This window comes from Camelus ferus, chromosome 2 (genome assembly GCF_009834535.1).
Source record: "Camelus ferus isolate YT-003-E chromosome 2, BCGSAC_Cfer_1.0, whole genome shotgun sequence".
NCBI lineage: Eukaryota > Metazoa > Chordata > Mammalia > Artiodactyla > Camelidae > Camelus > Camelus ferus.
Genome location: NC_045697.1, coordinates 104,603,131 through 104,628,522, shown reverse-complemented (window position 1 = coordinate 104,628,522; position 25,392 = coordinate 104,603,131). Strand labels below are relative to the sequence as shown.

Sequence of the window (25,392 nt, the reverse complement as noted above, 5' to 3'; positions counted from 1 at the left end):
GACTCTGAACACTTTCTGATAAATCATTTCAATAAAATCACAGAGATTTTAGAGATTTAGAGGAGCAACTGAAAGTCTCTTTTAAGGATTCTACCAGGTAATAAAGTATCAGATAAACCTTTTGTCTTTTGACGGGGGTGGAGTTTGTGAAGATGTGCAGATAGAAAGCAAAAAATAATAAGCTAAATCAGAAATTCCCTTTCCCCCTCAGATTTCTAGTGTTCATTTATCTCTCTCTATATAAACCACATCCTTTGGCTGAAGAAAAATGGACCTTAAAAATAGTTGACTTTCCTGGTAAAGGGATGCTTGTTTGTACAATGGGAAACTCCATCAACTTTGAAGACTGACAACTTAATTGATATCAAATATTGTTTTTGAAATGAGTTCATATAAGAAATAACGTGAAATTTTTAAGGGGAAGTTCACAAGTGCCCCCAGACATGTATTATTTTAGTGTTTAACTTAAGCTCTGGTGACTGCTACTAAAATGAACAAATTTTAGGGGACTGGATGATTTTAAAACCAGTATACCATCCACATACTTCTGATTACTCATTTGTCATTAAAAAAAAAAACTGGATTAGGGTTCAAATGGACATCTATGTCCTCTTCTCAAAGGTCCAAAATAATAGAAGATATACTTTACAAAAGAATAAAACAAAAAATATCACTGGAAAGTGAGGAAAAGTACCATCCACAGCAAACCAGAAGATCTGGGGAACCCCTGATCAATGGGAAGCAGGAGATGTGTTGATGAAAAAAGCCCGACAGTAGAAAAACAAAACAAAACAAAAATGTAATGGCAAAGAGTTTAAGGATATTTATTGGGAAAAACAACTCAGTGAAATGCCTAAAGGGGAGTCAGGGCTGCCTCCATGGGCACGTGGCCTGCACAGTGGCATGGTGCCAGTGCTTACAGGTGGCCTCAGCTTGGTTTGATACTCTCACTTTGTCTTGAAATTCTTAATAGTTTTTAAACAAGGGACCCTGTATTTTCCTTTTGCACCAAGGCCTGCAAATTATATACTGAGTCCTGCTAGGGCTGTTCCCCGACACCCTGGATTGGGGCTGAGAGGAGTAGTTGCCTTATTCTTAGGCCCACGGTTACAACTGCTATTAGTCAACAGTAGACTTGCATGAGGCTCCCAGACAGTGTACTCATACCTGAACAAAAAGTAGCACAGAATTTAGGGTAACTGTTGGCTTCTAAAACAAAACAAAAGGATGAAGAAGAAGAGGAGGAAGGAGGGAAAGGGAGGGGAAAGAGAGGAGGGAGAGGAGAGGAAGAAGAAGGAGGGATAAGAGGGGGAACAGAGAGAGGAGGGAGAGGAGGAAGAAGGAGGGGGGAGGAGAGGAAGGAGGAGGGGGAGGAGGAGGGGGAGGAGGAGGGGGAAGAGGGAAGGTGGTTTTGCAGGGGTAAAATACATGAAAAAGTTCTTTGTAATTTGATATTTGAAAGAGTTCTTGGTCCCTCATCCATACCGGCTGCCTGGAAGCACCCTTCTGTCCACTTATCTATCATCAGATCTCAAGGGAGAGCCCACTGAAGAAATGGACCCAAACACCTAGAGAGAAAATCTGTCTTGGTTCCTATGTTAACTAATATCATCCACCACTGATAAATATGAATAGACACACGAGGAAAGCAAACAATGGGAAATGGAAGACCAAAGTTGAAACAATAATCAATCCTGGAGAAAACAGATAATTCAGGGAACAGAAGAGAATTTTTAAAATTCTAAACTACTCTCAGAGATATTTAAGACAATATTGTGTGATTATGCCAATAGAGCAAAGTCCTAATTCAGACCATATTAGATAATCTACTAATTCTGTCTTCTTCCTCTGGAGACAGGACCTGCTTTCCAGAGCTTTCTGTCCTCCTGCTCCTGTCTGGACTAGTTGCCCCGGCCAGCCGCTGCTCAGCTGTCTTCCTAGGGTGTCTCTTCATTATTAGTCTGGGAAGTCTCTTTGTCTCTCTCCTGTGTTGGAGCCTCTGTTTTTCTCTTTTTTGGTTAACCGACTTGTTTTACTTCAGTCAATCTCTCCAGAGTCTCCCAAACTCTCTTAGGTCATAGTGAACGTTTGGGTGACATTCTCTAGCCTGGACAGCAAAGCCCTCTCTTCCCTTCCAGGAATGGGAGGGCTGGAAATAGGTTTCCGGAGAAAGCTCTTCCTGCTTCTGGGAAAAAAAAAAAAAGGAACGGATTCTAGGAGACCCAAGTTTAACGGATGATCATGGCTCTACTTGTTAGACGTTTACAGCTCCTGTGTTAGAAAAAGAGAAACTAGAACATCTTTGTAGTGGCAACAGGAGAAGAAGGACATAGGTTTAATTGGGAGGGGCTGAGGAAGGGAGAAGTGGGTTCAGAGAGAGGGGTCACTGCCAGAGAAGTTCAAGGTTTTGCCATCGATGGTCCTGGTCTTCATTGGGAGTTTCATGTCGCCGGCCTCAAGGGTCCTGCCAGTAAATTATGTAGTCACTGTGGGTGTGGAAGCAACACTCAGCTGAGTCTCCTCTCTTTGACTCTACAGCGCATAGAGGAAGCTACAGTCTTATTTGTTCCCTACCTCTGCCTGCCAGACAACTATAACTATAAGATCAAAGGAATCCTTGGGCACCTGTTGAGGAGGTCTGTGAGCTGAACTAAACATGGCTTGAGCATCTCAAACTGGAACGTTAGAAGTGGACACTTGTGCTGTGTATACAGAGTAGGGTCAAACTGGGGAATCAATCTCAAGTGACCATGTGACAAGTTTGGCTTCTGTCTTTCTGCACCTGACTTCATCTTCCTCTGCAGCTACTTAAATTCCTAGTGATGGTTGAAAATCATTTTTTAAAGCTTATGATTAGAAGGCAATTTAACCTATTCCAATTTAATAGTTTCATTTTTATGGGTGTGCCTGTATACCCATATTCAAGCAATTTAAAATTCACCCCCCCCCCCCCAGAGTTCTTTCTCTCCTGAGGAGTTTCCCTTCCTTCTCCTTATGCCCAAGATGCTGTCTGGGTGTGAGGGGGAGCTTATTTATAGCTCTGGGGCAGGGCTCCCCGCCTAAGTGACGTCATTCTCACTGTTTTCTGTTGATCACCTGTTGAGATATATACTCACCTCTGCAGTGGGTGACTTCTGTCCTCGCTGTACCCACTGCAGAAAGGTTTGTCCCCCACTGGCTGTCTGGCCTGCCCTGTTTACCCTGTGGCCGTTAGTGTCATCTCAGCTCCCTAGTGACCCCAGGGCAAGCTCTGGTCTTGGCTCTTGGCTAGCTTCCATGACCTTCTCTGGGAGCAAGCGGGCACTTCTATATTCTTTCTATGCTACATGAAAAAATATGGGAGACTTGAGGATAGTCAGTACAGTCCTCTCAAGTAGTTCCTGCTTATTTGTCCTTAGCTGCCGCCACTGTGTTGGTCTAGGTCCTCAGACACCCTATGAGGTGGTCTGCTCATGTGTTCCCAATAGGAACTGCAATGCATAAGGGTCCTTTACCACATAGGGCACAATTCACCAGTCTGATGCCTCCATCTTGTCTCCCTTTGCCAGATTTCTGTCTCCATAGTCTACCCCTCAACTGGCTAAATCTTAGGAGTGTGGGGTCGGAGCACTGAACCCCTAAAGAACCGAGGTGGGACATGCATACTGCACCCCCCACCCCCCAGGCTTTCCCACTGCTCAGTAGAAGAGCATGTGTTCTCCCCACTCTGGTGAGTGCTTCTCTCACCATGTCTTCCACTGTGGACTTTTGTTTTAGGTATTCAGGGACAAAAACAATCTGAAGTACTGAAAAGGAGAATGTTCTCGGAGGCACTGAGAATGATTTCTCTCATTACCTCTTTTAAGTCCACTCTTTAGGGTTAGTCCTATAACCTGTTCTGTTGAAGTCTTGGGCCAAGTCCATAGTTTTGTTTTTGGTCACTCTTTGATGGATATAAAGCCCTTTTCCCCCGACAGGAACAATCTCATATCAATAATAAAAATGTGCAGGCCCGGATAATAATCAAAACCCCATACTCTTATCTAATTGTCATTAGATAGGATTCAACTCAAAAATTGTCTCCCCAGGGTGGGAAGGGTATAGCTCAAGTGGTAGAGTGCATGCTTAGCATGCACAAGGTCCCGGGTTTGATCCCTAGTACCTCCTCTAAAAATAAAATGAATAAATAACCCCAAATAATAATAAATAAGTAAAGTCAAACCTTGTCTCCCCAGAAAGGCCTTCTCTGAGCATCCTATAGTAAAAGTAGCCTCAAGGTGGCCTCCTAGCCATTTTTTATTATTTCACCTTGATTTAATTCACTTAACATAAAATACTGGGGGCTTACTATAGTGCCACCCAGAATTATTCCAGGCACTGGAGACATTACAACAAACAAGGTAGGCTGGGTCCTTTATATAGTAAGAGGGAGCAGACAATAGACAAACTTAAATGAGCAGGAAAAATATCTTTTCGTGATCTGTGCTGTGCAGAGAATTAAAACAAAACAAAACTATAGAGTGAGTGGGTGACTAATTTACATTGTGCGGTCAGGAAAGTCTCTCTGAGGAAGTGACATTTAAGCTGAAATCAGAATAACAACCTTTTACTTGTTGCATACTGAGTAGTCAACAGAGGCAAGCGCTTGTAAGATCATACGTCATACAGCATACATTTTAGATGAGAGGACTTGAGTGTAACCACACAGTGTTCCCTGGAGTGTTGGGACAGCCCAGAGGAATGATGAGTGATCCCAGGCGTGGTCAGAACTTGCACCATTATTTTGCCTGAAACAACTCGTGGTTCAGCAGAATATTAAGTTCCCATGACCTTTCTACTTTTTCATCAATGGAGACTCTGGGATGCTGGCACCAATAATGTATGGCTGTACCAACCAACCACGCACAAAGTATCGTGCAATTTATGGTGCAATTGCTGAATACCCGCAGAGGAGGTAGGAGGGTCAACGTGGAGGAAGTATTGAACTCAGGCTCCCTTCTGCCTGTTGAACTTTGGAAATAAAGCACTCAGTGCCGGGGGAGGAATTAGAAAACAGCCTACCACTTCATAGATTCTCCATGGACACAGAGGAAGGGGAGGTAAACAGGTCAGACTGCTTAAGGGCTGAATCTCCCCCAGGCATCCTGACTGATGGATTTGAAAGACTGAGAAAGACTCTTTAAGGTGGAACAGCTATGAGATTAAGAGATGTTTGTGAAATAAAGGCTTTGAGGCGCAGTTATGTGGGTTGTATGTATCTCCAGCTTGTTGAAAATTTATTTCTCCCCTGGTAGATTCTATAAGAACACATGTAGCAAAATGATTTTGATTTATCTCGGGTATTTATTGTATAACCGTGATGATTAATTTTATGTGTTAATTTTATTTTTACTTAACTGAGCTAAGGGACTCTCAGAGAGTTGGCAAAATGTTATTGCTGGTGTGTCTGTGAAAGCGTCTCTGAAAGAGATTAGCATTTGGCAGACTGAATAAAGAAGATTGCTCTCACCAGTGCGGGAGGATGTTACCCAATCCCCTGAGAGCTTGAATGGAACGAAAAATGGAGGAAGGGTGAATTTGTTCTCTCTACTTCAGCCAAGACATCCAGCTCCTCTTGCTCTGGAGCACTGGAGCTCCTGACCCTCAGGCCTTCAGACTCCGAGTAGGACTCATGCAATCAGGCCCTGGATTCTAGGGCCTTTGCACTTGGACTGAATTATACAACAGGCTTTCCTGGTTCCCCAGCTTGTGGATGGCAGACTGGGACTTCTAGGCCTCCATCATCATGCAAGTCAGTTCCTGTAATAAGTCTCTTATCTATAGCATATGTGTCTATTCTACTGGTTCTGTTTCTCTGAAGAACCCTGATTAATACGATGGATGAACTGAGGAGAGTGTAACACTACCATCACCAAAAATCAAAGACAGCTTTTCTCTCTTTCTATATATATGGTGTTTACAGAGCAACACATGTTAATTGTAGGGAAGTCACACAGTAACGTTTCCCATTGGCACCTATAACTCGCCTTGAATGTGGATGTGACCCCTCCGACTCCAGCTGGAAGTCAGTCTTCCCTGAATCCCTGTCGCTGGGAGCTGACCTACCTGAAGAGTTCATTCATGCAGTGTACAGTGCCTGCAATTTGCCATTTCTGCTCAGCAGTGAGATAGAAAGGTGGACTGCCTTTGGCCAGGTTCTTCCAGAAGCCGATCTCGAGCCAAGGATTCGGGGGTCAGTGCTTTGTTAAGGTTCAGTCCCCAGAGGAAACCCCAGAGGAAATGAGGGAGTAGAAGGGCCATTCTGGAGACAGTCTGGCAGGACGCAGTGATATTAACTATGCAAAACCCTGTCATTTAGCAGCAATTCTACCCCTGTTTAATATTCCTAGAGAAATCATGCAATGTTCCATGGGGACTCGTACAAAGATGTCCAGTGTAGCTTCTTTGTCATAGCAAAGGACTGGATAAATTAAATGTAAGATTTTGTTTTGTTTTGTATTGTTTTAAAATTTGTGGGGAAGGTAATTAGGTTTGTTTGTTTGTTTTAATGGAGGTTCTGGGGATTGAACCCAAGGCCCTTGTGCATGCTAAGCATGCATTCTACCACTGAGCTCTACCCTCCCCCAAATGTAAGATTTTTAAGTGTAAGACATTTTATGTTGATAAAATGCTCCACATGTAGGGATTTCCTCCCCTTGCATCCATGGATCATTCATTAATTATTGTTTTGTTTTGCAAGAGCTTTAAACATATAGATATATTCTATATATTATTTTTATAATTTGAAGGGCAAAAATTATGTTCAAAGAAAATAACAGTTTATGAGCGTATCTGTGATTATATCTTTTAAAATAGCAAATATATAAAGAAATGTACTAAAATATGAAAAAAAAAGAAAATAATAAAAATTGAGGTACCAACTGAGCTAAAAATGTGAAAAGGCAGAAAATGAGGAGGAGCAGGATTTATGGACAATATAGCCTTAAAGATGGAGAAAGGAATTGGTGCAGCTGTTCCCTTTCCCCTTTTCTAAGGTCTCAGGGGTTTTCCTTTGGAAAGTCACCTCCTTCCCCTCACCCTCCACCCCCTTCCCGACTGCCCCTCCAAGTGATGGCCCTTTATGGCTTTAAGCTGGTCAGCAGAATTCCGTCCCTCCCAACAGGGTCATCTAAGCCTAATCCCATCAGGTTTCATAAAATAGAAAAAAGACTGGACCCAGGAGTTCAAATTTTTGTCATGCACAAACGTTTGCCCTGAAAAGCCTAAAAGGGCACAAAGGTTCCCTTTATCTGATCACATTTAGTAGATTTTCTCATTTCAGAATATTTTAAAAAACACAAGAACCTAACTGTAGTTAATCCCAGGGATCACACTCTGAGGGAAATAGCGAGCTATAGGTTATGGGGAAATGGCTTAATTCTGTAAAACCTGCGTGTAAATGGAGTGAGTCGGGCTGTGTCCATAGTCCCTGGGGCCCACGATTTGGCTGATCATGTGATATTACGCAGTCTGAGCAAGTCTGTTACTCTCTCCCATCTGGAACACATCTGCCACACAACACCAGAAGCACAATGGTATCCACTGTCATGGAATCCAATTCAAATAAAAGATGATCAATTCCACGTACGTAAATTAGGTAAAGGGGCTGTGGTTTAGGAGCCAAAAGGAAAAAAATCTGTGGAATTCTCTATGTTCCCCTGGGAAGATTCCATGACTCCTCTGATTATATCTAGGTTTGGCATTGCTATTCCTGATTTATTACCCCTAGGAAGAACCACAGAATCTACTGAATAATATAGATGCTAAAAGCTTGGGAAACCCATGAAATATTAGGACTTTGGCTTCATCAAGTTAAGTGACCTATGCCAGCATGCTTCATGGGGAAAGCCTGGCTTTGCAGTTACAGTCTAATTTCCAGTTCTTGATTATTCCCTGATTCTAAGAGCTGTGGCCTGTCTCCTCTCAGTTTTAGAAACAAAAAAGTCGGAGTGTCAGTGCTGACCAGATATAGACACTGGTTTGTCTTTGTTACTACTTAAAGGAGAGTGTGATAGCAGCTTCTCCAATGCAGGATTATTTTAAAAACAAAACAAAACAAAACCACTAGGGTTTTACAATGGGAAGACCCAACTGGAATTTCAGAAAGAATCGACTGCATATGGTGGGCTGTGCCTTGCTTTAACTTTGCTTGTTTGGAGTATGGAGAAAAATCAATAAATGCAGTACCGTGCCAGGTTATGTTACAAACAAAAAGAACTGCAGATTCAGATTCAGGCTTGGAGAGGTCTGGGAAGGCTGACAGTGCATTTTCTTCACTCCACACACGCACAGTGTTTAATACTATATTGTGGACTAATAATACTATTAAAAATAACAGTAGAGTTAATAGGCTAGTAAAAGATTCACATTTGTCTTGGCTATCTGCTGGACTTAATCTCCCATTTGTTTCATTACTGAAATAATTTAAAATTTCCTGGATAGGCTTATTTTTGGATGGAGAATAACATGTATTTACAGACTTAAAAAAAGCTCCCAATATAGAGACAACACTATAATGCTTATTGTAACGCCGTTCTCAGAGCAGTAACATAATTATACTCACTAAAATGATAAGGATTGTTGAAGTAAGAGTCCTTGCTCTGTGTTTACTGGTGTCACCAGCTGAAGTTTAAAGAATTTTGACTACTGTTGTCTCTGTGCCATTCCTGTCCCCTGTGCTGACGGCTACTGAGTCACCACCAAGCACTTCAGTACATGTGTTTATTTATACATCTGGTTTCATGTTCCCAGCAACGAGCATGGTGTAATATGGTGGGTGTTTGCTACATCTGTGTTGAGTGAAAAGATAAATTAAGGGTTGGAGGGTAGGGAAGAAAAGGTGGAACATGGTATTTTTAGGGCAGTGAATCTATCTGAATGATACTGTAATGGTGGATAACTGTCACTCTCCATTTGTCAAAACCCATTGAATGTACAACACAAAGAGTGAACCCTCATGTAAACTTATGGACTTTGGTTAATAATATTATATCAATATTGGTTCCTCAAATATCCCACACTAATACAAGGGGAAGATAGGAGGAACTGTTTGTGAGGAATGAGGGGAAAAGAGGGCATGTGGGAAATCTCTACTTTCCAATCAATTTTTTTTTGTAAACCTAAAACTACTCTAAAAAACCGAGTCCATTAATTTAAACAATGACAAGAGAAATCAAAATATCTTTGATGAGATCTTCCTAGACTATGTGAATTGTAAGCAATGGAAAACCAAATTTAACTAGCGTGAGCACAAAGGTAAATGTGTTGATTTGCTTACTCAAGCCACAGGAGAGCACCAGGGAAAACTAGATCCAGGATCTTAAATGCTATTTTCTCATCTTTGTTACACCCTAGACTGACTTTCTTCATAACGCCCACACCATGGTGGCCCGCACCTCCCTGGCTCACAGCCTCTCTCACCACAGTGGAAAAGGGCTCTTTCTTTCTTTAGTTGTTCTTAGAAAATTCCCCAGGCGATGCTAACCAGCCTCGCTTGGAAATGTGAACACCTTTAGACCATTTATGAGGTAGAGAAACAAGCTCCAGTTTGAGTATGGTGTTTCCAAAGGTGGAAACAAGAGGGCCTGTTGCAGTTACCCTGGCAAGAGACGCTGGTGGCTCAGAAAAGGGAGGTAGAGACAGAAGTGGTCAGATCCTGGAGATATTCTGAAGCTGAGGCCATCAGGACTTACTGAGGTGTTGGGCATAAGCTGTGAAAGAAAGAAGTAGGAAGTGACTTTAAGGTTTCTGCCCTGACCACTCAAAGGATGGACTGTGTTTAACTGACCTGTGATGGTTAGTTTTATGTGTAACTTGTCTGGGCGAAGGGACACCCAGAGATGTCTAGTTAAGATGTTATCTGTAGATGTGTCTATGAAGGTCTTTCTGGGAGAGATTAGCATTTGAACCAGGAGACTGTCTACAGCAGATCTCCTCTCCCCGGTGGGGGGCACCATCATCATCCATCAGTAGAGGGACAATATGGAGGAGGAAGAATGAGTTCTGTCTCTTCCTGAGCTGGGACATCCATCTTCTCCTCCCTGTGGACACTGGTCCTCCTGGGTCTTGGACCTTTGGATTCTGGGACTGACACCAGTGAGCTGTCGATGGTTCTCAGGATTTTGGCCTCAAAACTGGGGGTTATACCATCAGCTCCCCTGGTTTTCAGGCATTAGGACTTGGACTGCATTATATCACTGGCTTCCCTGGCTCTCCAGTCTTATAGATGGCAGATCATTGCATACATATCTCTGCCTCCATGATCACATGGGCCAATTCTCAAAATAAATCTCTTATATCTATCTTTTATATTGCTTCTGTTTCTCTGGAGAACCTGGACTAATAAATTAGCAGAAGAATATGATGGCAGCAAAGGTTAGAGGGATACCAGGAGCTTAGTTTTAGATATAGTATATTTGCTAGCCATCCAGTTGGGATGTCAAGTTGGATAAAGATGAGTCTTTCCTGCAGGTATCCACCTGACATATTGTTTACTGACTGCCATTGTTTATTGTACAAGTCCTTCCTCTGGAATACAAGCTCCAGGAGAGCAGGAACTTAGCTTGTATTGTTCCCTGCTATATCCCCAGTACCTAGAAGAATTCCTGCTGCATAGTAGATGCTTAGTAAAATTTACAGGAAAGGTGAATGAAGGAATGAATGAGAGGTTTAAGTGTTCAAGACAACAAAGAAGGCTGAGAAGAAAGTACAGTTGGGAAATATCTGTTTGAAAGTAAAAACTGCTTGCCTGTTCAGTACCAGGGAGAGGTTTGCAACAGGCACTGTGTAACGAATACTTTCTAGATATAACTATGTACAAATGAAGACACACTTGCAAGGCTTCTGTAAACTTTTATTTTATACTTGTGGGCCACTGCCAATGCAGGGCCTTGGCTTCTGGCTCATTTCTACAGATTTACTTGGAAAAATGTGATAAAGGTAGAAATTGGAACTATTCCTACTAGTAAACCATGGTTACTTACTGGTCCATAAATAAAATGCACATGGAAGCCTGTACGGTTATTCAGAAATCTATGACTTTCTGAACTTGTAAAATGCATTTTTTCATATGCAAGAGACAAAGCATCTTAAAAAAAAAAAGACAATTGTCTAGACAAAATGGTGTGAACCTATGGCTTATATTATAGATATATATCACTGCATGTGATGCACCAGTGGAGTAATGAGATTTGACTGCTAACACATAAAGGGGCCCTGCAATTGGATCGCTGGAACCTGACATCATTTCATACATGACTGCACTAGACTACAGCCCAAGGAGTCAGCTTAGCTACCTTATCATCAGTCATCTTTCTGATGAAGTCCAGTAGAAACATCTGCCCACTTGTCAACCTTATCACCACGTTGAGCGGAGGATTGGGCCAATGTAATGCTTCAAAGTTTAATGACCTTTGTTCCAGCACAGGAAAAAAATACAACTCCAAAGACTGCTTTTTTCAAACCAACCATCCAACCAACCAACCAACGAACCAAACAAACAAAACCCCATTGTCACCCCATGGCTTGTCCTTTTTCATGTTGCCTCCCACATTCCATTTGTAATGGTAACATGGTCACAAGACTGAGGAACTCAGATAGATTAAAACTGACTGAGGCTGGTTGTGAGGAACAACCACCGAGATTCCACTCAGAGTGTGTGCTTTGGCACAACTACAGGGCATGGCTATGAGATTACACAAAGTCCATGCACAGTATCCCACAACATGCATACATCACACACACAAATACATTCCATAGAAACAGTCACAGAAAAACTGGCTGAAAGAAATGGACAGTTGTTTACATATATATTTATATACACACAGTAAAAGGTTTTCTGCTGTACTCACAGTCTGTAAACATTGTGGGAAAGGCCCAGCAGAAGTCACTGTGGGCCTTTTGAAATGATACTCATGTGTGGAGAGGGGGCGGGGGAGGTGCTTAGCTTCATACTGGAAACCCAGGGCCGTGAGGAACCTTCAGTTCATGGTGTCACTTGGGGGTAATTATATTTCACTGACATGATAAACTCAGCTGGCTGCTTTGAAATTATGTTTTGTATACTCCTATGTGGAAAAGAAAATGGCCAAAAAAGTCTTACTGTCGGTTAACATTTTAAGAGCAATCAAGAGCCCGTCAGGTGACATGTATACATGTACATAGGTATGTATACACACATACACATGTTACCATTATCAAAAAAAATCTCGATGAAAATGTCCAAACCTTCTAAGACTACTCAGTCCTTCTCTCCTAGGTGTGCTTTAGACTTCAATGCATTGCACTGAAAGTCTTAAGCCTAGTTAAATGACACATACATTAACGTTTTAGTACATGGTATTGATTTTACATAAAATGTTTTCATTAAAAAATTGGGCTTATGAAAAATAGAACTATTTGATTCAAACATTATTTTGAAATTTAACATAAAAATATGCACAAGATCTCCAATAATGAAACACCATTAAAAAAAAAAAAAGAAAACGTAGGTTCTTAAAAATTCTTTGCATAGCTGCTATCAAACTGCCACATGTGGATATCAGTCTGTGCCTTAAGTTCCTGTATTTGTTGTAGCTTGAGACTTTACGTTTTAAAAATAAGCCAGTGATACAAAAAACATTAACCTAATTGCTCACCTGAAGTCTGTTTTACCTCTTCCTTTTTTGGGGGGCAAAATATGTGTAAATATCTCAAATAATCATTTTTAGGCTTCTATGCAGTTAAAAACTACTGGCACTGAATGACATTTCAAATAAAGGTGACTTAAATCCATACTGTATTTGGCCAAAAAAAAAATTCCTTTAAAAATAGAAAACCTTGTCATAATCTCTAAACTCTTCCTGGTGACCAGTTCTTATTGAATATTCTACAGAATGGCCATGAAATCTGGCCATGTACTCAAAAACTCTATTTCCATGTGAAGGTAGTAAATATCCTTCTGGTGTAGCTGAACAATCTCCTTTCCCCCTGACAACTCCCACCATCTTTTAGGGCTGAATATAACATGCAAAATATGTAAATTAGATAAATTAAAGAAGTAAGATTCGTTGAATTTGTGGGTATAAACCAGTCAACCCTTCAATGTTTTGGAAAGCGTTTTTCCGGTGGGTGGGACTGAGTCATGGGAGAAGGATGGAAGATGAGATTTCTGGAGATGCAGTTGCTGTCTGTGTGATTTGTCTTTTTTCCTTCCATTGGATGTGAAGGAATATTGATTAATGTTCCTTAAGGTATTCAGTTGATACTGTCCTTATGGCTGCTCCTCTCTGTGTTATGGTTGTTTTGTTCATGGTTCTTCCATTGGATGCTTGTTCCATTCATGGGGACCGAGGTCATCAGACTTTTAGACTGGTAACAGCAGCAGCAGAGGCAAGACTGGGAGAAGGAACAGACTCTCATCAAGATGAGACCACCAACCTGTTCCCAGCAGGACACAGGCCCACCAACAAGGGGTAACTGTCCACAGGCATTTGAGGTCAGACGTGAGGCTCAGCAGTAATCTAGAGTAGGGAGTTTGTAATCTCTAGGTAGAAGTTCAACTGTCCACTCAAGTGCAGAGCAACAGATCCCTTGTTTCCTGTTTTAATTTATTCAGAGTCAAAGAGGAAGGGAAGGCACTGTTGGCCAGAGGGAGAGGGTTCTGTGACTTGGGGTGGGTGTGGGTGTGGGTGGGAAGGGTGGGGTGGGCGGCTGACTTTCATTGTTGCACACCGTGGCTACAACACATGCTGTGCTGCGTGGCTCTCTGCATTGGGCACCTCATCTGATGCTCCTAACAGCTCTATAGGGTAAGTGCTCTTTTCCTCATTTTATGAATGAGGACGGAGAGACTTAGAAAGGATTATAGGAGGCAGGACTGAACTTAGAACCCAAGACTCTCCCTACTGGACTCTTTCCCCTGGGTATGCTGCCTTTTTTATGGAGATCGGTCAAAAATGTGTTTAATTTCAGAGAGTTTGCACCTTGATTTTCCCTCCCCCTCTAATTCATATGTAAACTAATTTGCAACTCACATTAACTCCAGATTACATAATGTATTAGTTATGACCTGTATTTTAGTCGATCTTTCTTAGGCCAGAATCTTTCTTACAGTATCTCATGACTTGTAAAAATTATCAAGTAGACTTCAAAAACATGGCAGCTGGAACTTCCATACCAAGTTTCACCTATTTCTATGATTCACTGGTTAAGATGTGTCTGTTTCCTTTCAGATTTTAAGTTCCACAAGGGCAGTCACTGGGTTTTTCCTCTCTTCTCTATCCCTAATAATAATTATAAACTCATACTGAGCACTTTCTATTGTCTCAAGCACTTAACAAATACCAGCCCACTGCATTCTGCTTATGAGACAGATACAGTGATCATCTGATTTTTACAGATGAGCAAACTGAGGGAGCAGGAGGGGTACCACTCAGACCCAGGTTAGACAGCTAGCAAGTGCAGAACTATGACGTAAATCAATATAATATGGTTTGCTTCCAGATCCTGCACCTTGAACTCTATGCTATTCTTCCTAATATGTACTATAAGGTGGAGTTAAACATCTTGGTCAAAGATAACAGCATCCAGTTAGGATTAACTTTTTGCCAAAATCATTCCAGGAACTGGAAAGCTTACAGTTCAATAAGACAAACTTGGAGCTTTGGGAGGACATGGGTTGACTTAGCTACAAGAAGGTTTGACCAACAGTAGGAAACTGATTTCAAATTAAATTTAAAAAGTTACATTAGTTCAGATTTCCAGAGCCATAAGCATTCACATTCCTTGAAAAGGCTATTATTAAATATCCTATTAAATCACATTTATCGAGTGCTATCTTAATAACAAATTTATGTTTTATTGAGATTGTGGTTAAAGTCTAAGATAATGGAAGGCATCAGTAGGTTTTATCTATTCTCTTGGCCTAGAGCTCAAATTGGAGTATTTCTTTTTAAAGCACGGTACTAAGCTGGCATGTTATTAAGGTAGTTCTTTTTATTTTAACCTCTGAATATGTTGTTGTCTGAATAGATACTGCTTTTCTGTTATGCTGACAATTTGACCCTCTTTCTGGGTAACAAAATGTGATTCTCACTTGTCTGCTGAAAAGTACAGCTGAGGAAAGTGATATTTACAGCGGGAATTAGCCATGCCTGTTGGCTACTTCATAGACTCCTCTGGTTGTGTTTAAAATGTATTTGCAAAACGTCTTACCTGGAAACAATTTTTAAATTTCTTGCTCACAAAATAAAGAGCTATTGGATTTATACATGAGTTCATGGTTGCCAGGTTAATACCGATGTAATCCATGAGCAGCAAGAAACTGGAGAAAAAGAAAACAGAGTATATAAATTAGAACATAATGTTTTAAAATCTGCTCACTAGCACTTATCTCTAGAATAAGCATTTTTCTTGCCCAGAAGCCATTTCTTATAGGTGGCAGGCAGAAATTTTTTTAAAAAGTCTTTGTTTAAATGGCAATTTAAGTTTTGCAGAACATTTACAGATATACCCACCACTTGGTTAACTCAAACCTTTCTGCACAGACTCAAGAGGGAAGTGGCAAAATGACTAACATGGCTTGCACAAATTTTTGGATTGGTTATGGGCTATGGCAGCTAAAGAAAAATAAATCAACTTTGCAGTTTTAATTTTCAGGGTTAACGAGAAAGTAGACTAGAGGGTTTTGTAAAAGCATTGTAAATGTGAAAATCAGAGAAACTCCAATTTCCTCCTAAGTACGTAAGATTGTACCTAAGTAATTCACATCGGTTCTTGTCCATCTCATCATACACGGTTTTCTTCAAAATACGACTTAAATGAAGAGGAAACCAGCACAGAGCGAAAATCACAACCAAGCAGAACACTGTTTTTGCCACTTCTCGACGCTAAAGGAAAGTGGGGAAAAAAAAGCACCATAAATTTAATGTTTTTCTCTTAGAGGAAAGAGCTACACAAAGGGAAGAAGTCACCTGGGAAAGAATAACTCAAAGAAGACCCAGAAAAACAGGTTTCTTTTGTACAGCACAGGGAACTATATTCAATATCTTGTAATAACCTTTAATGAAAACGAATATGAAAAGAAATATATGTATGTGTATGCATGACTGGGACATTGTGCTGTACAGCAGACACTGACACATTGTCACTGACTGTACTTCAATTTAAAAAAAAAAAAAAAAGAAGACACACACACACACAAAGAAAAAAAAAAAGAAAAAGGAGACCCAGAATAGCCTGCCTGACCATGCCTCCATCTCTTCAAGATTTGGAATCCAACTTTCTAAGCAAGGAGTTGCTAAGTGATTCTTTTGGGCAGCTGCCAATAAGGATGGCTGGTCCTTAGGGCCAGGACAGAGATTCGATGGTGGGCAGACGTGGGAACTGGCTGAGTTGAGCCAAAACTGTGGCTGAGTCTGTGTGTGTGTGTTGAACATATGGAGGAAAGGGTTAGCCAAAAGCCTCAACAGCAGGTCACTCACCAGCTTTAATGGTGGTAAGGCAGTTCATGATGGAACCTAGCATAAATGAAAATAGACAAATCTACAAAGACGTTTGGAAAACAGGAGCAGGGAACAGAAAAGAAAAAGGAAGAACGATGTGCTTTCTCCATTTCTTGATCCTAGAGAAAGCTGGCACTGGGATTTTTTTTGCTTTTAAAATTCTTTCATTAATGACATGTCGTTTCCAAAGATACATTGTTTGCAAATAGAGGGATGAGGGTAAAGGATTATCAGCCGTAACGATTAGGAAACCTGGGATGTGTTGATCCTGGACTGACTCCAATGGCAGGTTTACATGGTTTTGGGTCTGCACAGGATCAGCAAAACTGTAGGTTAGGAATTATCTGCAACCAGTGTGCATTGTACACAAGTCTTACAGGGGATGCGTTTGGAAGCCCAATGGGGAACCTAAAATGCAACTTGTCTGTAACAGGAATCAGTTCATGTCAAAATAAAACTGATTGAAAACAGGGTTTGGAAGGGTGATGCTGGTTCAACTCGAAGCATACAGCATTAAATATGGGAAGCCTACAACAAACTCACATGATTAATGGAGCTGTTTAAAAAGATTTCAGGGCAATTGTCACAAATTGCTGCTCTAGCCCAAAGAATTGGGGGTTCTTTAATCTTTCACAGTTAGCCAGCTAGCTAGCTTCAGAGAATGCATAAACTGAAATCAAGAGAAATAAAGGATTCCTTTATTTATTAATCTGCAGGAATGGGGGATCATTTTAAAGGGCTGTTTCGTGTACACAGAAAGACGGTGCGCCCAGAAAAACAAGGCACCAGGGGAGAGGTTATGTTCCCTGAGCACATCCTCAAAGAGGATAACTTTTTAAAAGGTAATATTAATATGTTGCCATGACAGGCTGGTATTTGGTTAACCAATATCCATTCTTCTATCCTTACTATTAATCAGATCCTTGATTTTGTTGTGGCAGCAGGGGAGCCTGGCCTCATTGTCTGCCTGGCCACCTGATATGGTCCTGACCCATTAGACTCAGTAGAAATTGTTGTGGAGGGGTTTCTGGAAAGACTACTGAAAAGTGGGGGGTACCTCTTTGGTGCATACACACTAATGTGTTCTGTGTTCTTCCCCTTCCTCCTGCCTGGAAATCAGGCATAAGGGTAGAGCTGTAGCTGCCGTCTTCCGCTAGTAAAGGAAAGGTTAGCACTGTGGCAGAACTCTGACTTCTGTGTCCCTTGACCACTGAGCCAATGACATCTGAACTTTTTGCTGTGGGAGAAAGATAAACGCCTGTGTGGTCTACTCCATGTTGTTCTGGGTTTTCTGCTACCAAGCATCCAAACACAATCCCGAATCGGTAAAAGGTATTGTCAGAATACTGAAGAGAAATGCAAGAAAACACACAAGAAGCAAGACCAAGAGCCATACAGGGAGACTAGACAAGGGTGGCAGGGCCTTTTCACGCTGAGCTGACTCCGCTGCCATCCCCCCTGAAGGCCTTCCCGCCAGGTTCTCCTGCTGTTAGAACCTGCTCCAGCTCTGAGTGTGACACAAGGGCACGTCTACTGCATGGGGACCAAGTCTTGGGTTCTAACCTCCATTTAGTTGAGCCAGTCTCTCTCTTTTTTTAATTGAAGTACAGTCAGTTACAATGTGTCAGTTTCTGCTGTACAGCACAATGTCCCAGTCATGCATATACATACGTATATTCCTTTTCATATTCTTTTTCATTAAAGGTTATTACAAGATATTGAATATAGTTCCCTGTGCTGTACAGAAGAAATTTTTTTTAAATCTATTTTTTAATATATAATGGCTAACACTTGCAAATCTCAAACTCCCAAATTGATCTCTTAACCATCTATATCATAAGGGTCATGTCCATCCAGCTTATCTCACAGGTTGGTTGATTGGACAAGGGATCAAATACCAAAATGAAATGGAAATGCTCTTTGAAAACTTAAAAAATGCTATGAAAATGTGACACAGCACCATATTATTACTGCTCCCAACCCCTATTTCAATTATTTTCAGTACAGTTACCACTTAGAGCATAACCAGGCTCTATCGTGCTGCAAATGCAAAAATCCAATATTTAAAAATACTGTTATCCACAAATCTATTCCAATTAGTTACCTCCACCGCAGGCATGAGAAGTACAATGGCTTAATATGTCTCACATCTGGGGTGCTTGAAACATTTATGCCTGGACAATGTTAGACAAAAGTTTCTCAATATAATTTCCTGTTAAATTTTAATAAGAGATAATAGCTACCATTTGTAGAACATGTTAGATTTATAAAGTATGTGTATGCACATTAACTCCTTTGATTCTCATAATAATACTGATTCATATATTATTATGCCCAATTTACAGATAGGGAGCGGAAGATCAGAAAACCCAGCACACTAGTTGAGAAGAGTTGCTGATGAAGAATGATGCTTGTGTACGGTAGTGATACAGGGCAGATGTCCAGGCTCACGTGAACTTTTGTGTGGTTGAGCATCCTTAGATACTTCTCTATGGAGACTGAGAACTCACCTGCAGTCTTGGCTTCACTCTTTGAATTCATATATATCAACATTTTTTTAAAAGTATTACCTGTGAGTTGGGTTCTGTTGGTCACTGTCCATGCATTAGGTAATCCCCTTGATATATTATTATATACTACATTTTATTTAAAATGTTTAAGACTCAAAATTGAATTAGTATTTGTACAGAAAGGTGCAGGTCTTATTACATACACTTTGTGAAGAACTAGAAGCTCAGAGTGGTTAAGTAATTTGTGCAACGTCACAGAGCCAGCAAGTATAAGCGTCACGGCTTATCTGTTCTGTTTGTTGCCCGGGCGAGACCAACAGCCTCCTATTGACACGTTCAAATTTCTTCTAGAACTTTGGGCCCTCCAAAATGTGACTTCTTATGCAGTCCTGTTTCCTATCATGAGTCTTACCTTAGGTGTTGCTCTAATGAGGTCCATTTCTTTTTCCCACTCCCCAAACATGTGGTGTCCATGCCACATTCTAGCCAGACTCCTATCCTCCCACCTGAAGTGCCCTCCATCCTCTTCTTCCTCCCCGTAGAACCCATTTATCCTCCATGAACAGTTCAGTGCCCCTCATCCATGAACAGTTTCTCCACGACTTTATCTCAGGTCCCCCTTGGCTTTCTATAGCACAGGCCACTTTTACCTCACCCTGTGATTCTGTCTTCCAGTTGTTTCATGTTTGTGTTATTTCCACAACAGCACTGCAAAGCCTGCCAGGGGAGAGAGTCACATGCTTCTTTTTTTGTCCTGACACCGTTCCAAATCCAGTTCAACGTACTACTAAACACAAACGCACATATTCAATAGACTTTTGGCAAAATAAATGAATCGTTCCTTTCTATCAGGGCACTGCCCCCAGGACCACCAGTTTCACAGGTAGGATCTCTGCTTCACAAAAGAAACTCCAAATACTCTAACTATAAAGAAAACAAGACATACAAACAAGACAGTGTTTTTCTTCTTAGGAAATCAGGCTACATCTGTGAAATAGAGTATTTGTATGCCTTGTGCTGTTAAGGACAAACCAGTGTTGGCCAGGTTGTCGTGACCCTTATTGGGTTTACCTGTTTCAGATGTTCACTGAGGGCAATTCTCAGGCTGCCATTCCTCCTGTTTAACATCTCACAAGTCATGAGGGTGTAGAAGATTGCGGTGCACACCAGGGGCATGCAGAAGTAGAACCCGAAGAGCCACCAATCTTTTACATCTTGGTAGAACTGTAAAGAGAAGAGAAGGGAGAAAAGGAGGGCGATATACCGAATATTAGCTGTGCAGAGCTGCTGGTGGCTGCAGCATCTTCGTGCTTGCAGATACATTTGTATATACATGCTCTTTGGTTGTGGTAATGGGCTGGGGAGGGGGGTGCTCAAAACTCAACTAAAACTCAGTGGTAGAGTGCCTGCTTAGCATGCACAAGGTCCTGGGTTCAATCCCCAGTACCTCCGTTAAACAAACAAACAAACCTAACTACCTCTCCCCATAAAAATAAAATAAAAGAAAAATCTAGCTTTGTTTTGTTTAATTTAAAAAAACCCTCAACTAAATTGGAAACTCCAGACATTATCCTGGCTTTATGATAGCACACAAAGAAATCACTTTAGAAAATTTATGGTAACAAAGATACTTTAAAAATTTTTTTAATTATTTATTTTATTTATTTTTTAAAATTGAACTATAGTCAGTTACAATGTGTCAGTTTCTGGTGTATAGTACAATGTCCCAGTCATGCATGTACATACATACATTCATTTTCATATTCTTTTTCATGAAAGGTTATTACAAGACTTTTAATAAACTGAAGTTGGCCTTAGTTACAGAATGGAAGAGCTCTAACTAATAAAATGCATTCCCTTCCAAAGCTCCTAAGACATGATTTTGAGACATACGGAATCTATATTTATCTCTACTGGCAAGCGTCAACATTTTGTTAGTGCCTGGTTTCCTTCTGACTGTGGGGGTTAAAGTGTACTTACTGTGCCTATCTTGTTTGGAAAAAGTGAAGGTTATGAATGGTTTATCTGTGAGCTTTGGTTAACTGGGAGTTAACCCTTTGCCTGGTATGCCTGCTATGTGACCTCCCAGCCAGTCGCTCAGAGCCATCAATAACCATCCCTTTCTCGTTGGCTTTTAATACTCCCCACCTGGAACCTATGGAAGCCCAGTACCTTATCTGGAGGCATAGTGAACATTATCTCCCTGTGGACAGAATTTATTAAGCACCAGGATTACTCAGTGTTATGTCTTTTTAAAGCAGAAAATTTCACACCCAGTAAAAATGGAAATTAGAAAATCATATCTAAATTCTTCCACTAAAGTAATCACCAACTTGGGAAGAAATGCGTTTCCTTTCCTTATTCTGTTTCCCCAGATTGTTTATTTACTAAGGATAATGCAGCCTCCTGTAATTTCTCAGTTCCCACAGTAAAAAAAAAAAAAAAAAAAAAAAAAAAAAAAAAAACACAGTCATGCTGCTCTGTGAAAAACTGGAGAGTTTCTGAATATAGAAAAGAGGCCCAGTGGACTACATTTATAACATGTCTATTGAAATATGCTATAAATGGTTCCTGAGGAAAAAAAGTTCTAGGCAGGGGTTCTTAACTATTTTTATGCCCCAGCCCCCTTTGACTTTCTGGTAAAGACTATAATCCTTTCTGAGAATCATGTTTTATGTGCATGAAATAAACTGTGTAAGATTATAATGGAAACCCAGTACTTTACAGCACAGCTAGCAGAGTAGGAGAAATATAAAATTCTGATGTAATAATATATGTGTTCATTTACAAATTAAATGACAAATCTAATGGTGGTTCTAATAACTATCAGGATGTAGAAGCAATGATGAGTGTAAATGATATTTCAAGATTATCCAGCCAAAATAGTGGTAGGAAAATGCCTTATTTCTATTAGTGAAAAAACTCATGGTACTGTTAAATACTACTGTGGTTTGTTGTCTACATTCATATTAGAAGGAGATGATAAATTTCAGTTAGAAGTTAGTGAATATAAACATGCAATTTCTTTTCCATTCAAATTCACAGACCCCTGAATTCTATCCTCAGGTTAAGTGCAGACCTCCCAAAGAAGTTGGTTTATTCAAACCTGTCCTATTCCCATCACACTGGAGAACGATTTTAGTACTGCACTGAAAAAAACAAACAAACAAAAATCAGAAGGACTCTCTCTTTGTTTAAGACACTCCTGTGAGCACTCTCGTCCTTGCACCCTCTTCTTCTGGGCGCATTTCTGGCTGGCTGAGACTGCCCAGAAGCAGCTGCGGAGGGCCTGGAAGCTGGCCCCCAGGGGACCGGATGGAGTCCCCTGCCCCCTCCAAGGCAGAAGCCTGGAGAGAACGGGGTCACACATTTCTTTTGAGCTGATGTCATCCATGAGGGGATGGAGGGACCTCCCTCCAGTCTAGGTTAGCACAAAGTTGAGAAGGAAAGGGCAGAAAAAGGGAGAATCAAAAAAAGAGAATAGGAGGGGAAAGAGAATCCTAAAACTTTAGACTTAGAATGAAATTTTAAAACTCATCAGTGCAAACTCATACCCTTTACTGCAATGCTCTAGGTGCCCCCTGCCTGAAGGGTGGCCACTCTGAGCTTCACTGCTAGAAAGGAGACACAGTCCTGATGAAGAAACCCATTTCATTTTGTCCACCTGGAAGGGTTAGTAAGGTCCTTCTTACATCAAGCCTCTTCTCTCTAACGGCTTAGACAGGGTACCTAGACTGCTCATTCACACTGTCCAAATTCTGATAGCCTCCTGCTGTCTACTTTGTTTTTCACTGTGGCTTATCTAAAATAGTCAGCAGATAAGCAGAAGACCTTAATTTTAAGGTTGCCAGTTTGGCAGTGTTCATGAGTATTTTTAATTTTCAAAGAATTTCCAAGCAGGATAACTGGTCAACTGTAAAACCACTAATTTTGTGAATTTTCCAAGGTAGGAAAACATACCTTGAGATGTCTGTAAACGAGTAAGTGTGAATCTGAGCTGTGCAAAACTTGCATCAAAGCACTAAGTAATGCTGATTTAAAAGAAACAGCTACCCTTTTGGTTTTTATCCCTGGGCGACATGTGACTAGTTTTACAAAGGGAATATGCATTTCAAACATGTTTCCTGATACTCTCAGTCATGTGATTAAGCTTTTCAGCAAAGTTAATGTGGTCGGGTGTATTAAACAACAACTGAATTTGTTACACTAAAATAAACACTTTTTAGAAAGTTCTGCAAAATTCTATTATTTGCATATTTGAATCTATACTAATATAAGCACAATGGGAGAATGACTTTCTACTTTGAATTAGTAAATCTATCTTTAAAAAAATGTGTGAGCAACATGGATTACCCCAAATAATATAAAATAAGTATCAGCGTGTCTGTCAGATGGGAATTGTTGTGCTGCTTTCCTTATTATCAAAACAAATAGCACTACATACATACATGTCCATCTTTCTTTTCTTAGTAAAGTTGTTCCAGAATTCTGAGGAGTTGGTGCAGAGCAACAGTTGTGTCTACAGTTGTGCTACAATATAAGAGTGAAGACAAAATGGTTGTCCTATTCAAGAAGCTAAGCCCTGCTTTAACATCTGCTTTTCATGCAACTGAAGGATATTTGAACTAGCAGTGTAAACCACACTTGGCATTGTACAGATAACAAGTCTTGGCGATGGTAAAGTATAAATGAAGACCCCCCCACCACACACACAATTAATTCCCTTTATACTATTCATACCTCCATGAATTTTGATGTGGCATTGAGCATACAGGTTTTGTGCTGTTCACCCTTGTACTCAAAGGGCACCATGACGAAGCCGATGGCTTCAGGGATGGCCAGGATAAAAGAAAGGATCCAGATGGAGACGATCTCAATGGCTGTGACCAAGGGAATCCCAATGCCCTGAACACGACTCCAGGAGGCAACTGCTCTGTACCTGGGGAGAAAAAGGGGGGTGATGGAATCAAGTTGTTAGGAAATTTTAAGTTTTTTTCAATGAAATAAAAATTGTAAATGTTGGAAAGCTCCTTCCATTGGCCAGCAACCAACCATTGACTTTTTAGGAACTCTCTGTGAGCCCTGGTGTGAAAAACAAGTGGGGCCATTAAAAGTTCCACCCATTTGGAGATCAGTTACAAGGCAGGCCTGAGTCTGAGATCCTCCCTTGGGGTCTAGCAAAATCTTGTGAGGGTTTAGAACGTGGTGGCATCAGATAGGTGTGCCTATATTTTTTAAGCAGGAACATTTTTTTTAAGGAAAAGATTAGATGATGGAAGCTGTACTGTAAGCTGCTGGTACTGGTTATGGTAATATCGTAATTCTCTTTACGTATTAAAAAACTTGAAATATTATCTATGAAGTGGATCTAGATACCCTTAAGTGAAGAGTTGCCATAGATTTACATTGTTTTCTCTCTCTTCTACCCTCAAAATATGAACACATTGGACTTGTACCAGGTGGCCGTTTTAGTAAATAAATAATATACCTAATAATAATATTTTAAAATGTCAAAGAATGACTGTATCTCTCCCATATGGCCCTGTGCTGGACTATATAAAACTGAGCTAAAGATACCTCGGTTCCTAATCTTTAGGGTTTATAGTCTAACAGAAAAGAATGGTTCATACAGAAGCGTAGGATATAAATGTAACTGAACAATTATGCCGATCAAAAACCAACGGGCATTAAGAAATCGCATTTGCCTGATTTTTGACCTAAATATTTTTATGATAATAATCACATTTAAATATGAAGTCTAAAGAAAGTCTGGTTTCGGAAACTCTGTGCTCTTTGACCTGATGTGATGGAGTGCTTTCAGACTTACTATTAAGAAGGGACCTGGGATGTGGTATGGTATTTTTGTGGCTTCATTCTTGAAATTTTTGTTGCTGTTGTAATGGAAAGGAAACATTCTCTTTTTATAGCTTTCAGAAGATAATGCCAGAAGAAGGCTGTAAAACAGACCAAGGCATTGGAGACAGGTGCACATGGCTTTGCAGGCCAGGCAACTTCATGGGGAATAAGTCAGTAAAGCCAAGGCCAGTTACAAACTACCCTTCGCCACCAAAATGAGCTGCATCACTTCCACATAGCGTTCTGTCTCAGCACATCTCATTACCTGCGAAAACTCAGCTCCTAGGAATTACGTGACTCTGTTCTTCCCTGTAGATGAGAACCTATAGTTTTGGCATGCACGATGGTGCCACGTGGCATACAGACAGCACAATTTGCTGGAGACGTGTTTCGCAGATTTTTAGGATAAATAAGATTGGTGTGCAATAGGAACCTCTGACAAAGCCCAGATGAGTTCAGAATGGAATAAAATACAGCTATGCATACAGACCAGGGAAATCCTTTTATGACATAGCCAACATTGCATT

At 40.6% G+C, this 25,392-nt stretch overlaps 2 protein-coding genes across 2 annotated transcripts in view; one reads left to right on the top strand and one right to left on the bottom strand.

Annotated features, from left to right (window-relative positions):
- The window catches only part of TTC29 (tetratricopeptide repeat domain 29), a 724,023-nt gene that overhangs the window by 41,075 nt on the left and 657,556 nt on the right, over positions 1 to 25,392 (top strand). The gene's annotated exons all lie outside the window — the stretch shown is intronic.
- The window catches only part of EDNRA (endothelin receptor type A), a 62,314-nt gene continuing 47,775 nt past the window's right edge, over positions 10,854 to 25,392 (bottom strand). Inside the window, exons 4-8 of the mRNA XM_032464583.1 lie at positions 23,750 to 23,948; positions 20,081 to 20,233; positions 15,751 to 15,884; positions 15,211 to 15,319; positions 10,854 to 13,392 (exon numbers count right to left, since the gene is read on the bottom strand). Coding sequence (XP_032320474.1) covers positions 13,252 to 13,392; positions 15,211 to 15,319; positions 15,751 to 15,884; positions 20,081 to 20,233; positions 23,750 to 23,948 — 736 coding nt within the window. The 3' untranslated portion in view covers positions 10,854 to 13,251. The remainder of the gene's footprint in view (positions 13,393 to 15,210; positions 15,320 to 15,750; positions 15,885 to 20,080; positions 20,234 to 23,749; positions 23,949 to 25,392) is intronic.